The sequence below is a fragment of the Triturus cristatus genome, chromosome 2_1 (assembly GCF_964204655.1).
Source record: "Triturus cristatus chromosome 2_1, aTriCri1.1, whole genome shotgun sequence".
Taxonomy (NCBI): domain Eukaryota; kingdom Metazoa; phylum Chordata; class Amphibia; order Caudata; family Salamandridae; genus Triturus; species Triturus cristatus.
Window position 1 is genome coordinate 868,990,508 of NC_140581.1, and position 16,660 is coordinate 869,007,167.

Consider the following 16,660-nt stretch of genomic DNA (forward strand, 5'->3'; position numbering starts at 1 on the left):
GTCCTCTGGTTTTGGCGTTTGCAAACTCCAAAGTACCAAATTACCAAATCAAACGATCCCGAAGGATACCAAAAACAAATGGGAGACGCTCCACTTATACTTAACTGAATATTGCTGATCGATGGCGTCACCAGAAGACTCTCTCGATTGTTTCGCTCTCTCAAAACTCGTCAAGGGTCCAAAACAGGTCGATTAATCAGGGCAGCGGTCCTTCGTAGCCGTCGGGACGCGGAGAACCTCGCAGAAAAGACTTTCGGACCACGTCGACATGCAGGGGTCGATGAAGTGGCGGCCTTCCTCCGGAATTTCCACACGAAGCTCCTCACGAACCTCTGGCTTGGACTGGTACCGCTGAAATCGTCCCGAGTTGGGCGCCAAACTGAAGTACTGGGTATTTTAGACCCAGCGGTGCAGGGGCACACACCCTATGACTTCTGGGTTCACCCTGTTCCAGACCTACAGAAACACAGAGTCTTCTGGGTGAAGTCAAAGAATCGTTTATTGGTTGCAGACCAATGACAGGTATCCTAGAAGTACAACAGCGTGTATGTTCTCAGGAGACTGCTGAAAATCATAGGAACGGGCTTCTCCTTAAGTACAAAATATCATGCTCCAGGCACACATTCCTTGGTTTACGATATGGCCATTATAAGTATACATTACAAACGAAAAAGCATAGTCATGATGACCATCCCACATTCCAGTTCGGCCAGCCCACAATGATTTACACAGTAAGGTTCAGATCCCACATCGTATGTCAATAGACCCCCCAATAAACATGAGCATCTCCTGTTTTGGGAAACAAGTCATAAAGCAGGAACAAGCAGGTGTGGAAGAGATTAGCCGGGGGATTGTATAGAATGAAAGGGTTTTATGACGGGTCAAGCCCTGATGCTAATCACAGGTGGACGGAGGAAGGGGAGCTCGTGAGACCGGTTTGTCCTGGGGCAGCAGAGCCAGCTGCCCAGGTCACAGAGAAGTCAGAGGGAAAGCCCATGTACTGTGAGGCCCGTATTTACTCCATTATAGCCTATGTGAGGGCAATGACAAGATGGCCACTGCTTCCAAAATGGAACCCGCGTAGTGAAGCAGAATAATGTGTACACAGTGCATTCATAGCTAGAACGATATATAAAGCACTCGTACATGCCGCATTTACCATTTGCGGTTCGCTAATACCAAGATAGACAGGGGTAGGGCCCTGTCCCCTACGCGGTCCCGAATATTAAAGTACGACACCAATTTGGCACCACATTCCATGCATGCTATCCCACTACCGGTAGCTACAAGCCAGGACCTAAGCCCAAAATCCCTTCCCTAGTGGGCAAGATCAGCAACTGTGCACAGCGGACACAAGACTTGACCTTTGGCAATATTGTGGTTCACCACCCGGGGGCTATGACCATCAGGCACATGGTGTTACTTTTCAGCATGTCCTGATTCCGCCAACCCCCACACATAACTTGCAAGGCAAGTCCTTTAGTCATATCCCTTAACCTCTGGGAGTAAGGCATGGACATAAGCCTATACTTCTACCACAAACACATGTGGAAAGAATCAATCATTTGTGTTTTCAGTGATATCATGGATGGTATCAAGGCCAATGGATAGGTAACATTACCACTGATTTCAGTGTTGATTGCATTTAGTGTTATCTGTGAGGTCATGTTTGTGGTCATGAGCAATGCATTGTGGGGTCACAGTTATGTAGCTCTGTATAACTGAGAAATGTCAGTGTATGTCTTTACCTTGTGGACCATATGCTGCTTCAACTGTAATTTTTTTAAGGAATACTAAAATAGGTGATGGCAGCTCCACATAATGATTTCTGTTAAGTCATTGCATTTCTTAAATGCAGTAGCATTGCTATAGTGTTCTTTTAACATGGTAGGAGCCAGAATTTTGCCATTTGCTCCTTCTCAGAAAAAGAAAATAGGATCACATATATGAATGGAGAAGATCCTTCAAATGGTTATCTGGTAAAAAAATAGTGTTCTCTTCAATAATTGCCTGTCCTTTAATTGTATTAACCAATAGGGTCTCATTTACAGGTTGGTGGATGCACAGCATTCACCAAAAAACAGAAGATCCTTCTTTCGTTAGCCTTATAGTTCCCCAGTCTCATTTGGTCATGTAGATCCGGGGACAGAAAATAAATAATGGTTGTGACACATTCGAAGAAAACTGCATGCACATCTGGGCCATTGTTTTGTTTTGTGTGCTTTGCCTTAGCAAATTCCTGCTTTGGGATTTGGTTTCAATAAAATAAAAATGTTTGGTGAGCAGAACCAACTACATGTCAGAGGTACGGCAAACACCCCTACGTTCAGTACGTTTGCTCCACCAGCAGATGCACTGAAGGCAAATAGATCCATACTAGGCAGGGTGAATCTCTAACTATTGCTAACACCTCCACTCACTTGAAGGGTTGACAGGCTGCCCACCAAAGTTTAACTGACATCATAAGTGGCAAAGCTTCTGTCAGGGTCTTTACAGCAATATATCGACACTGAAGCCCTTTAGCAGATCACATCAGATGATATGCACAGACACAAACTAAATTCTATAGAAGATAGCATTTTTTCAGTCCAGGCCACTAAAGCCTATATTGGCACTTACTGGCTTTGAGCATCGTCCCTTCCTTTCTGACTTTCCAAATGAAAACTAAATCTCTGCTCTTGCGGGTTTGCGTTGACCCACAACTGGTAACCTAGCAGTGTATTAGTAATAGTAGTAGACGTCCAATGAATATATGCTTAGCAGAAGTGTTGTATTCCAATGTTCTCCTTTTCTACTGGTTTACACAAGATCTACCCGCTCTAACAACCTTTGAGCCAGAATGGAAGCACTGCATTTTCCTTACAATCTGAAATAGGACTATGTGATAGTGTGTCCTGGATTCTACTTCAGTTTTGCTATATGCATGCTAATGCATCTCTCACTCTCTATCGGTGGGTGGTATTTTAAGATTTTCCATGAAGCAGGAGTATAGGTCCATGATATGCAATATTTCATGTAATCTTACCCTCATCTTTCAGACTTGGAATGTTGTATGTGAGATATGATAAATAAAATTAAAATAGTTAATCTACTTTGCACTCATTTGATTTTTAGGTCGTTTTTGAAGTTGCCTTTAATGGTGCTCAAGCAGGGTATGTTGCAATTGATGACATCTCTTTCTCTCCTGAATATTGTCACATTAAGACAGGTATGTTATGTTATCAGTATTTCATTTCCTTTTTTTTTTTACAGTTTTCCTATGTGCTTTCAGTATGAAAATATTGGTGACAGCCACAGTAAAGTTAGAGAGTAGCTGCCAAAGAAATGTGTCCCTCTGATCGTATTATACAACACGTATTTGTTACCCAGAAAAAGAAAGGACAACATGACAATTCTTAATAAATATAGAAAAACATAAATAAGATCTTGAACACTTATGGTGTTTATTTTTAATTGCAAACATTCCTGTAGTTGAGATAGAGAACCGCAAAGTACTGTGCCTTCTACCATACTATCATCAGGAGATTGACTGGGGTGAAAGGGAGGCTGAAAATAATTTAAAGCACAAATATGTTCAGTGGTGGCTAAAGGAGATATAGGCAAAATAACATTTCAGAAATCAAAGATGAAAAAACTACGATGAGACTACAGAGCTGACCTGAGAATGTCATGCATGATTATAGTCAAATCTAACTCTTAGGTCTTTCACTATTTAAACAAGAGTTGGATGCTTGGTAAATTCTTGTAACCATGCCATCGAATCCAAGGAGCTTCTTACCACCAACCAGCAACAAGCCACTTCTGCACTTAATTTAGAGAACATTGTTAAGCATGCAAGAATTTACAGGTGGCAGAATATATATCACATAAGCAAGCCATTTCCAACTGGAGGCAGAAAGGATTTGAGTATAATCTGCATAGGAATAGAATTTTAATCTGGGGGATTCAATACGGTGAGACAATGGCAGAAGATAATGATGTTGAACCAAATTGCAGAAAGAGGTGATTTAGGTGGGGCTTGAGGCAAAACGGGTATAGTGAGGAAATCTGTAATGGGGTGGAGAAAATAAACCAACATTTTTGAAGAGCAAGCAGTGACTGAGATGGTGTGCAGTAAAAAGTATCGGAGAAAAAAATAGTGTGGACAAAAATATCGAGGACAAACATATTGTGACAGTAAGTTTCTATGGGTAAGAAAGTTTTAATTTATAACTACACGTTTATGTACTTTGATGATTTTTATATCTTTAAAGTACGTAGATATGGAGTTAAGAATTGTGTATCCATACTTCACTAGTTGCTCTTACCTTCTTGATATTTTGGTCCTCAATGTTATTTGACACAATATTCTGTTTACACAATATTTGTGTTTCCGATAGTCTGTCAGTGACCCAAATGAGATGAGTAACAGTATCATAATAACCTGTTCTTAACATCACACTTCCTATATTGGATAGAAATTGTGTACGTATTTAATTTCGATGTCAGAAGAGTCTTAATGAAGGGGGGCATTGCCAAGATGGCAGCCCCACTAAACATGTAATTCTGAGCTCCCGCCCCATGAAATTCCCTTCCATCCTGTAAGATCCTCTGCTGGGCTTGCCTGTGACCGTGAGTCCCACTCCTGCTATGCTACAGCAACCGTGGCAGTGTGACTTGCCACAGTAGTGCCCAGCTGGGTGCTGGGGCATAGGCGAGGCTAGCTGGACTGATTGCTGTGATTGCGCGGACACAGAGCGGCACCCCTGGGGACACCCCATACCACGGTGCTGCAGAATGGTCAATTTGTGAGAACTGGGAGGCCCCTTAAGACCAGCGGTGGCCCACTGGTGAAGACCCTGGGTTTGTTCCCCAAGCCTCCTTGAATGGTGAGAGCCAGACGTGGGACCTGTATGGGCTGCCACATTGTGTGGTTGATAGGTGCGCAGCCCTGATCCCCGCATTGAGCATTGGCCACTAGCAGAGACCTACTTAACCACCTTCAGTTATTTCCATCTGTCTGAGATAAGGCCTGCACGGGCGGGCTTCCAGGTCTCTGCTTCTGCCAACCTGAGGAAACCACGACCGAACACTGAGTCCTGGGCAACAGAGGGGGATGGATAGAGTTGTCTTGGAGTGGAGCCCCCTTTTTTTCCTCTCCTCATAGAGGTTGCACCGTACTGGCCACTGTTGTGCCCAAGATTAAGTTGGGGCACCTGTACACTTTTGGCTTGCTGGAAATTGAGACCTGCTAAAGGTGCAAACTGTGTATGAACCCCGGACCTTATGTAGCCCCATTGTTAACACCATATACATGCAGGTATTCCCCCATATGAACTGTGTAAATGTGTACATATGTGAATCACACAGATTGTCATCAGGGAGCCCTGTTTTTCTATCCTACCCCTTGGGGGGTTGAGTAACTACTAAGTGGAGGACACTGTCAATTACAGATAGCTGGTTGAGCCTGGCTCTTGAGAAAACCATGCGTAGTGAAGGCCACATGCCACACATCACTGAGCAGCAGGATGGTAAAGCCCAAAATTATTAAACCTCCACCCTCCCTCTAAAGACATTATGGACTCCTTATCCTCATCATCACATGGAGGGGGACCCTTGAGCCATGTTGGAGAAGGTTTCAGGGGAATTTGACATCATTTTGCAAACGATTCTTGACATCAATACAACACTGGAAGCTAAAATAGATACAGTATCATTAGAAGTGGATCTACTCTGCGATGATCATAGAAAATTAGCAGAACGGATCGATAACACAGAATCTGCGCTCACTGCCATGCGCCCTACATTGAAGGAGGTCCAAGTACAGTTACAGACGTGCAAGCTGATATTCTCTGCTTGCAATGGAGAGCAGAGGACGATGACGGGCACTCAAGGCACAAAAATGTTATTTCATGAGCTTCCTGTGCAGAAGGCCCGAATGTGGATTTATTTCTTGAGCAATGGTTGCTATCCACAGTCCTGTCTGGCAGGGCTCCAAAATTTGTCTCGATTGAAAGGGCTCGTCATATTCAGGGGTGCCGGCCGTCATCTGTAGCCCCACACTGCCCAGTGATTTCACGGCTACTTAATTACAGAGCTAGACACTTGTGCAGTTGTTTAGCTCAAATGCCCGTGGCAATATGAGGACAGTGTAATCTTGATTTACCCAGATTACACAACGGAGGTACAAAATTGTTGTAATTCCTATACAGCGAACAAACGACAATAGCACCTGTTGGGCTTGAAATATGCTCTCCTTTTGCCTGCCACACTGAAAGTGATATATTAATTAGAATAGGGGCTAATTGCCTGGGACGTCTCAATGGGCCCAGCCAGGTACTAGATAATGCGGTAAAGGCTACAGCAGCCAACATGACATGACATTGTCCCCCACCCCAAGACATGACATTTTATAAGGAGAAACTGCACTTCAAAGTTGTAGGCCAGACCATAAGCAACACTTTTTGATATTGTCTTCAATTTAATTCAAGCAAATCAGTCCTTTGATAGAACTTGGTACATCAACTCCTTGAGGAGTGGGTCAATTTCTAATTAAATAGTATCCTTCACCAGGCTTATAATTTCTTATCTGAAATTTATGTAATCTAAATTTATGTCATTTGATGAAAGCTGTGAAAAAGGATTTGATCAGCAGTCACTTCAGGTGTGTTAATATAAACAATAATAAAAATGTAATTTCTATCACTATTCTCTGGATGATAGCCTCTTACTGATTGCACCCTATCCTTTTTAAGGCACAACGTTTCCCTTACGTATGAATGGGGCTGTATATTATTCTTCTGATTCATATACTCTAGTAGAAGCTTTTACATAAAACAATAAAGCACACAACAGCTGACCAAGGTCAAGCACCTCAGTTCCACTAGTTACATATATCAAAAGACGAGTGCAACAACTCCCAGCATCCACTGTTGAGAGATATCAAATTGATAAGCAAGTCCAAAAAAATGGAAGGTGCACTCTGATAGGAGTCAAACAGGAAACACACTTGTGGTCCACATTAGTTCTTCTTTTTATTCAAAGTTGTTTGATTAAAACCGGCACACAGCAAACGCGTTTCGTTCCCTAGTGCCACAGGAACTTCGTCAGGGCTTACTAGGAATATGAGAGACCACAATATTTTAAATTCAGTCCTTGGGGTGCGTATAAACACTACTACAAATACTTAATATAAATATTCAACTTGATTCAAATAATGGCTCCCAATTGTCCAAGAGAGCAGGTTTGTATAAAACCTGAAGTAATTCCTTAATAAAGAGAGAATGGCATCCAAAGTAGATCACAAAAGTTAGAATAGTGGTTCACACATGTAATGGTACACAGGTACGGATAGAGCCCGCTATTAATATCTCAGCGGCGGCAGAAAGTTGTCGGACAGCATGGTGGCTAACGAAATCGACATTCTTAAACCTTAGCTCACCCCTAGGTAGCTCTGGCTTCAAGCAGTCAAAGGCATAAGTGTAAAGCATTTAGAAGTACCCCAACAACGAAATAATAAAGTCACACAACATGAAAGAAATCTGACACCAATTTATAGAAATAGATCTTATTTTTATTCCTTTTTAAACACCAAAATTAATTGAATCAACTGGAGGGTTCTAGAGATATAGATTGTCACTCAAAATGCAAACAAGCATTGGTAACTACCGTGGTTAGTGGAAACTTTTTAAAACTTTTAAAGATTTGTGTTCAAGTACTCTGGCCCACTTTGGAAGACCGACTCTGTCAGGGAGTGGGTCAAGGGGGCAGTAAGGAGTTGTAGGATAGTTACCAAAGCAGGCTCAGGAGTAACTTTCCATCGAGCCAGGCACTACAGGCACATTCCTCTGTTTTATAACCCAAGGATCAGCAGGTGCGTCCAGTGGTTGGGGCAGCCTCTCTTGCTAGATTTAGGGAACAGCAGTACACTCCTTATTTGGTCCTTTCTGCAGTCCAGATGTGTTCTGAGGTCTGGGTGCCAGGGTTGTCATATCAATATCCAGAACCTGACTTCGGGCATATGGCGGTTACTAGTCAATGGGTTACTAGATCCTTTCACCACCTGATGACGCTATCCTGTGATGTGTACCATTTAGCTATCCCAACTGAAATATTTTGTCCACTTCCAAGTTGGAGGACCCCTCGGTCGGTGTCTGGAGCTTGGTAGTCCACCCTAGAGATGTGGCTACCTCAGGGCTACACATCCACGGGAAAAACAGTTTGGTAACTGGTTTCCCCCCTGTGTCACCAATGACAGCCCGTCTAACCGAACAAAAGAACAGCCCCTCTCATGCACGCCCACCATTTGCCCTTCAAAGATGGCTTACCCTTTGAAGCTCTCCTTTTGAGCTCACACACTGCATGAACTTCTGCCAGGGAGAGATGACACCTCTTTCAACAGCAGGACTCTATTATTTCCTTTCCTGGGAGTCATTCACACTTCTACCAAGGAGGGCAGTAGGCTGTCTTGTGGCCAGCATCTGCGAATTGCCTTATTCTTGAAAGTTACATTAAATTTGACTTGGTCCTCAAATTGAGTTTAATTTTCAAAAATTATTTTGATACCTTGAAGTACCAACTTTCGTAGTCCCATTCAGGAGCTAGAACAGCTGAGTTGTCAGCATGTGAGCCTATACTCGCCAAAGGGGCTATTAGCCTGTCCACAGTTAAAATGACAATTTGGGGATTTAACTGTACAGTCAAATAAAAGTATATGTCTTGGTTTTTAATATACAGCACCTTGCCTTAGGAATCAATTGACCTGCTTTAGGAGTCACTTAAATATGGAAAAAGGGAGGTCTAAGCTTTGCTATTAGTTTAAATATCAGAGTCAACTTAGCAGTTCAAAACTGCTCTACTAGTCTGCAGTGGCAGGCTGGGAGACATGTTACACTCTGTCAGACTCAGGGTAGCACAACAAGTGCTGCACCAATGAGGGACAACTTAACTTACAGGCCCGGGGTACCCCTGGTACCATTGACTAGGATTTAAAGGTAAGTTAGGTTTGGCCAATTGAGTATAAGTCATTCAAACATTTCACTTTTGAGGGTCGGAGCACTGGCACTGAGGTCTGGTTAGCATGCCTCAATGCACTCTCAGATTTGAAAAAAACAGCAGCATCAGTCCAAAACTTTGGAGGTGATCATGTAAAAAGATGGCATTTCCTTATAATGACCCACAATAGTTTTGCATTGATATTTTAGCCCCAAAAACTTCTGCCTGTGATTGCTGTTTTTTTCAGTGCAATGCTGTCACCTTGGTTGTTTTACTTAACAGTCATTGAGTTGTATCCTTTAGCTTTAAAAGCATGACATCTATTTGTGCCTAGCTGTACTTAGTTTTCACCTGTGTGAATGACGCACTATTTAGGGTAATTGTTCAATTGTCTATTCTTGCAGGTTTCGCTTTTGATCCTGAAGAGGAAAGCTGCAATTTTGAAGAGGATATGTGTAAATTTCATCAGGACCGTAAGGCCGGCTCTGGCTGGAGCAGAGTAAAAGTAAAGCCCAATGCATACAGGACAGGAGATCACACCACTGGATTAGGTACATCGATATCTGTTTGGTTTTCGAGTTGCCTTATATTTAATCCTTTGACAATATAACATGAACCGTCTCTCCCATCAGAATGGTGTTTATCTGCTAATTAGAGCGTAATCACATTATGAGTGACTTATTAATACAGATGATAATACAAATTAGTAGTATGCTGGGAGTTGCTGAGATCCATCAAGGCATAACCGACATTGGAGTTTGTGACATATTCTTCACCATCTTCCGTTTCGATGAAATCGTTTCCAGCAGGTGTTTCAATACTCCAGGCTTCGCTGCCGCTGCTAGAGCCCTTAACTGGGGATAATAATTGCGGCAAATCCTTAAGGTTGAGCGTTTCAAGCCAGCGGCAGAGCTCCTCGTCAAACCTGATGACGTTGTGACCATCCTCAGTAAGATCACTCTGATGTGCATTCAACTCCATCGTTTCTGGTGTCAGGCTACGATAATATCTATCAATAGTGTTTAAACCACCATCAGAGGGAGTCTTTTTGATGAGGTGACTGTATCTCTTCATGACAACAGAGTGATCTCCTTCTGGAGGGCAACTCCTGTATTTGGCTTAGGCTGCTTAGGCGTATCCTTATTTGTATTCTACACATCAAAAAAGGGGGTATACTCCTCTATATCACATCATGGTCACATGATCACCATGGGCTCTGGATCGTTGGGAGGTGCCATCTAGCTCTAACCACATGGTAGGACCATGAGCACATGACTAGCACATGACCAGCTTGATGTCGCAACACACATGACCCAACATGGTCATGTGACCCCTCCCAGGGACCGGGAAGTCCTAGTAACGGAAGTGGCGTCACTTCTGGGGGGGCAATTAATTTTAAATGAGAGACTATACATTGGGATTCTGCCTGTGCAGGGCATGGGAATAAGAGTGGTGTGAGAAAACAGCTGATATTTAAAGCAGTCCGGAGTATATCATCACTAGTTGTGATGCTCAAAATGGCAGGAGAATTTTGAGTATGTTGTTTTATTGGAAAGGATGAAACCTGTGGCAAGACTACCAGATGGCTTTATGAGATCTAAACAAAATGTGGGTGAATACCTTTAAAGCAGCCCTGTGGCTCTTAAAGTGTTGGTGCCTCAAGGTTGCTCGTTGTTGTGATACCTTTTTAAAATTTTCATGCACATATCTATATGATCATGTGCTCTGCTATCACCAAGTGGTATTTTTGGTTGTCTAAGATTATAGAAAAGGTTGTAGAACCCAAAACAACATTACACATTCCAACAGGGCAGCCTTTAATAGCGAAAAGAAATTCTCATTACTCTCCCTTAATGTGTCCCCTTGGAAAATGAGATGCTGGATCTCAATGATCCAAAAAGTTAACACTCTGGATATTTTGGTGAATCAGGGTTTGTTATTGGAACACCACATGCACACCGAGTATGAGAGCTACCACTATGTCTGAGAGTTACAACTAGTGTTAAAAGCTGGTCAAGAGGTGTCAACATTTGAGATATGATAACAACTGAGATACTTTTGCTGGAGGTAAGACTGGAGCATGGTTGGGTCATGTTAGTGATCCTGTTTTGGAAGAGTTGCAAATGTTCCTCTCCTTTGTCATCTCTAATTCACACGTAGGAGTGTGAAGTTAGTGTTTGTTTCTACAGATAATTTCCAAGGCAGGTAGACTGGCGCATAAAGTGTTTGAACTCCTATACCTATGTTAGTGAAGAAACTCTTCTTTCAACATGGCCCAAAAATCAAAGCTCCAGCTTCAAAGAGTTACTGATGATCCCTAAATTAAAAATAGTGACCTGGTTGAAGAAAGAGGTATAACAAATCATGCTTCATTGATGAACAATTCTGGACTGAAGTAGTGCTCGAGTCAATGATTAGATCCTGATGTTCTATTAAAACAAAATGAAAACACCTTTCCTTTAGATCGTGGGTGTGTTTTAGGGTTGCACAATGTAGAGTGTCAGATATTTAAATGTGGGATACATAAGAATGTAATGTTTGAGTGTTGTTCCAGTATGGCTAATGTGTCTGTTCTGTATCTTTGGGCTGGAATAAGTAACAGTGATGGCTCAACCACTGTTTTTAATAGTGAGGAGAATCCAATTCAATGGTGAAGCTGGATCTTTGATAAATGTATGGAAAAAGTAACATTTAAAAAAGGTATTTCTTTCCTGCTTGAAGCCCCTGGTCTAATTAGCCTTAGCATGCCTGCAGCTGGCTTGTTGGTGCTTCTTTGGTGAGGTGTGAAATGCTGATCTTAAAGTAGAACCAATAGCTTGAGCCGGGCAGGTTAGCATGAGGAGGAATATGATCCAGCGTAACCCTAGCTGAGCAGTTTAGAAGTGTCCAGGACCTTCACCTACTTAAAAGGGACCGGGTGTGAATTCTGTAACCTGTAGAGAGCTGAAGGGTTGGACAGTGGAGGCTGGTGACATTTCAAAGGGACAGGGCGTAAAGGTTGGAGATGTGTAGCATGTTAAGCAAGTGAGCGAACCGTATCAATGTAAGCTATTCTGGATGATTATCCTCTCTGAGAAAATGTTGGGAAAAGGTGGCAAATGCTGCATCTTAAAGCAAAATTCAATGAAGAATTTATTAAGAAAGCAAGAAGGTATATAAAGCATGTGTGAATGTGTAGCCTTGTTATTCAAAAGGTTTTTCCTAATAATTGAGTTGTGATTTTTTTTTCTTCATGGCATATTGTCAGGTTTACTATGGACACAACTCTCTGCCAGTAGAAACATCTCAGAATAGTGAAGTGCTTTGATTTTACAAAGTTGTTGCTAATTAAGGGAGAAGGCATTTCAATCCTCCTCTCTGGTGCAATGTGTTTTTTTCTTGTAGCCAGTCTCATCTTTGCCAATTTTAAGTCTTTTGTCTGCATTGCCCTCCAACTCTTTTCCTCTCACCACCATTTGATTCAACGTCATATGATGATTATACTAATGATATAAATACATGGAGATGTCTGTTGGAGGACATAACTATGCATCTCAGTAAGGGAGTATTACAATGACTGTCTGGGTTCTCTTGAGACCTGACCTTGACACTCAGGGTTCATCACACTGCCTCCGGTACCTAGGAGCTCTTAGGCTCTGATTCGACACCCCAGGATTCACCCTGCTATCCCCATGAGGTGAAACCGGGACTGGATGAACATGATACATACGAAGAAAACGTAACATTTTAGAACGTTGTGCTGTCACTGGTGTCTACCCTGTATTTTCTTAGTGAGCACAGGCTTCTCTCCTAGTGGTTTGTTCCTCCAATGCCTTCTCTGTAAACATATTTACCTAAGGTGCTGTACAAAAACTCTAAAAATATAAAATTGTGAAATGAGCAGGGCTTTAAGTGGGATGAAAAACTTGGGGGGTCTCTCAAAGGGGCGTGGCCAATGTCATTAAGGGCATGGCTTAAAAACACGTAAGCTGTAAAAACATGTAATCTGTGCCTCGCATAGTGTGCCGCCCAACTTGTATTTTGCTGTTTCTGTCATTGCATCCAGATATATGATACAACAAGTAACATCATACCTACAACAAGTCAGGTATATTGGCTTTGTCAATGGTTGTTAGTTGCTTAAGATAAATAAGCAGCAACTATGGCTTGTATATAATGTCGAAAAAGCTTCCACTTGAAGACCTAGTGACACCACAACAATGTTCCTGCTCCTGAGTTTCAAAAAGTGAAGGGAAATCCAGAGACAAAAGGACTCTCTTTAAAAGATTTCCCTTCCCCTACAACGCTCACCTGGCATGACGTCATGACGTAACTTCTCCACTGGTGAGAAGTAAGCAGTGTGAGCATGCGCACATCAATGTGCCTGCTGTCACTGCAGTCCAGAAAAAAACAGACCGCCTGTGCCAGGGCACAAAACAGAGCCCAATGGAGACCCATTTCGAGGGCCCCTTTAAAAAACTGCTGGTGCTCAGCACCGGTGAGACCCGGCCCACTTAAAGCCCTGGAAATGAGTATTCAGGACTTGAGTGACTCTTAAAGATGTGCATATTGAGAGCCAGGGGGTAAGACAGCTTTCCTGCCGCCCTGCACTGTCCAGAGAATGTTGCCTTTACCTCTCCCCTAAAAAACAGATGGCTTTAAGATCATGCAAAAGAGGTCAGCCCGATCCAGTGGTCTCCCGCTCTTTAATCATGGTCATCCTTTAGGCCAAAATTATCATGTTTTAACACAGCAGTCATAAAAGAAAACGTTTCATTTGATTCCTAAAATGGATCTAGAAACGGTTGTGTACTTTGCTAGCTATGTGCCCACCTTTCTCGCTTTCAATCAATGCGAGGCGAAAGATACATCACATTGAAAACGGCCCCCTGCGCCCATATCCCTTTCTGTTTGGTAACCTATTCCAGGTCCCCTGCTGAGACATGTCCCTAATGGGCTCTCTATTCTTGCCCTTACACACAGGGTAAAAATATTCTTAACTCTGAAGCAGTACCACCCTTCACTGCCTTTCAGGTAACTTCAAAAAGACTCGTTATACTTCTTTCAGGCTCATCATTTCAAAACTGAAGCATTTTCAATGTTCTATACAACAAAGTAATAGCTGTTGCTTATGTATCTTAGAAAATTAGTATCCAACGTGCACTCGAAGCTTATCAAGTTTATATCTTTGTTTTAATGTTCAGGTCGGTGCTCAACCACCAAGCACCTAGGTCCAGGGTGCAAGTATAACTGTGTAAGAGTGCAATCTGAAACTTAGATTGCAGGTGGGGGCTCCTGTTCTCGTAACACTGCTGGAGAGTGTTTTATCATGGGCTTAAACTTAACTTTTTTCAAGTTGTAGTTGAAGAAATGCAAACATCATGATGACTTTTAGAATGATCTTTTGCGTTTATTCTCCATAATATATGGTATCGAGTTCTTAACATCCTAAAACATACATCAATGTTTTAGGATGTTAAGAACTCGATATCATATTTAAAATGTGTTTATGTCAATACAACGCAAATGAACAGTATAATTCATTAGTACTGGTAGAGCTCACTTATAATTATCAGACAGCAACATTCTTTGGCAAAAATAATTTTTTGATGTTCATTTTGAGTTGACACACGATTAGTCTTTCTTTCATGTCTTTTTTCTATGTCTACGTCCCTAGTCTTTTAATACACTGTTTCTACGCACAAATGTGATAGGCGCTAGTCTCCTTTTTATGTTCACGCTTTTGCTTTTGAGATAAATCTTCGCTACACTACTCTCGCGATTACACCGAATTTGAACACGGCTGACCGCGAAGGCACTCACCACACAGAGACCAGGTATTTTGGGCAGTCTTAAACAGGAGCACTTTTGTTCTGAGAAAGACTTTAAGCATAATCAACTAGCGTACTAATAGAGCACCAAGGAAACTTAATTATGTTAAAACGCTGCTAGTTTTACTTTTGTATCATTTTTTCACAACTTTATTAAGCCATTTGCTCGCACGTTTTTTGCACACTTTCAACTAATATCACAAATCGGTAAAGACACAAGGAACGAGTCCCAAACAGCTAACTCGATAACAGCACGTTACATTAACAATCGAGTCTTATTACGAGTTGTTGGACCGAGAGCATGAACATTATTTGTGTTTTCATTATCTTCTAGAATTCTGAAAGTTAATTTCACGCTCCATGTTGTGATTTTTCACCATTTAAAGTTGTCGCCCTATTATTTATAATGTTTAAAACGTCTAGGTTTACCAGCCTTCCTGGCTTGTTTCTGTTTACAGTTTTCCATGACCCCTGACGAAGGGTCTGATGAAAAGACCAGAAATGCATTGGGTAGAATACATGGATGTATAATACTGGATACTGTTATTTTGGAAATGTTTCGGAACTTTTATGGAGAATAAACGCAAAAGATCATTCTAAAAGTCAACATGATGTTTGCATTTCTTCAACTACAACTTGAAAAAAGTTACGTTTAAGCCCATGATAAAACACTCTCCAGCAGTGTTACGAGAACAGGAGCCCCCACCTGCAATCTGAGTTTCAGATTGCACTCTTACACAGTTTATGTATCTTAGGCAACTAACAACCATTGACAAAGTCAATAGTTCTGATTTGTTGTAGGTGTATTGTTACTTATTATAATATATATCTGGATGCAATGACAGAAGCAGCAAAATACCAGTAGGGCGGGACACTATGCTAAGCACAGATTTTTAGCATATGAGTTTTTAAGCTACACCCTTAAATACATTGGCCACGCCCCTTGGCTTGGGCATGGGCCCAATGGTAGAAGCTTTAGTGTCCAAAAAAATCCAGGCTTTGCTCTCATGCTTTTTATTCTTAAAACTACATGAGATAAAAACAAGGATTGGCTGCATCGGGTAGACCCAGCGCTCCAAAGGAGACCAGTGGGATTCTGCTGAGTTACCCCAGACTCCCTGTTAAAGCACTGGCATGAGTCCTGAAGTGCACTTGTCGGGTTGACCACAATCAGAGACCTTTCCAACCTGACATGTGCACTTGATTAATGCTAGTCATTTCAATCACCCAGTTTATCCCTCCCTCTATGCTAGTTACAACGTCCCCACAGCTCACATCATTGACCTTCGGTCGGAGCGAACTCGAGCAGGACTTTAATCTATAAAATGATCATGCACTGGTGCCTCACACTGGCTGGGTGGCGGGTCAACGCGCCATTGCTCTAGAAAAGGAACCGCCCCTGGGTTTGGACCTGCTTCAATTTGTGCCCAGGACTAAATGGACTCCAAGCATCAGTAGGCAGACCTCCATTGTGGCTATAGGGACATCAAAAATTGGAAAAGGCCTTTTTCCTGGAGTGACCAGTAACAACAGGAACCAGACTGGACCTTGCTGGAGGCCTTTGCTGGAGTGTGCCCTGGCCATTAAATGTTGTATATGAGGTCATGGGAGTATAAGAGAAACTGGCCCAAAAGGTCTACAAAGTTGGGACATGTCCAATGTTTGGTCTTCCAAGACCTCTGGAGCATCAGCAGGAATTAGTGGCAAAAGTATCCAATTTCATTTAGCCAGATACAGCTTCAGGATTTCCCTGCTGAAAGATTTTGAGTTCCTAAAAATTAAAACTAAGTTCATAGATAGAAATCTTGAACGGGAAAAAGTGTGATAAGTATTTGCCCAACAATAGGACTTCGGCAGCCGTGCAATTCGATTTTTTC

General features: G+C 42.1%; 1 protein-coding gene across 1 annotated transcript in view; it reads left to right on the forward strand.

Moving 5' to 3' along the window:
• MAMDC2 (MAM domain containing 2) overlaps positions 1 to 16,660 on the forward strand; it is a 474,787-nt gene that overhangs the window by 336,970 nt on the left and 121,157 nt on the right. Inside the window, exons 7-8 of the mRNA XM_085633013.1 lie at positions 3,115 to 3,208; positions 9,378 to 9,524. Coding sequence (XP_085489139.1) covers positions 3,115 to 3,208; positions 9,378 to 9,524 — 241 coding nt within the window. The remainder of the gene's footprint in view (positions 1 to 3,114; positions 3,209 to 9,377; positions 9,525 to 16,660) is intronic.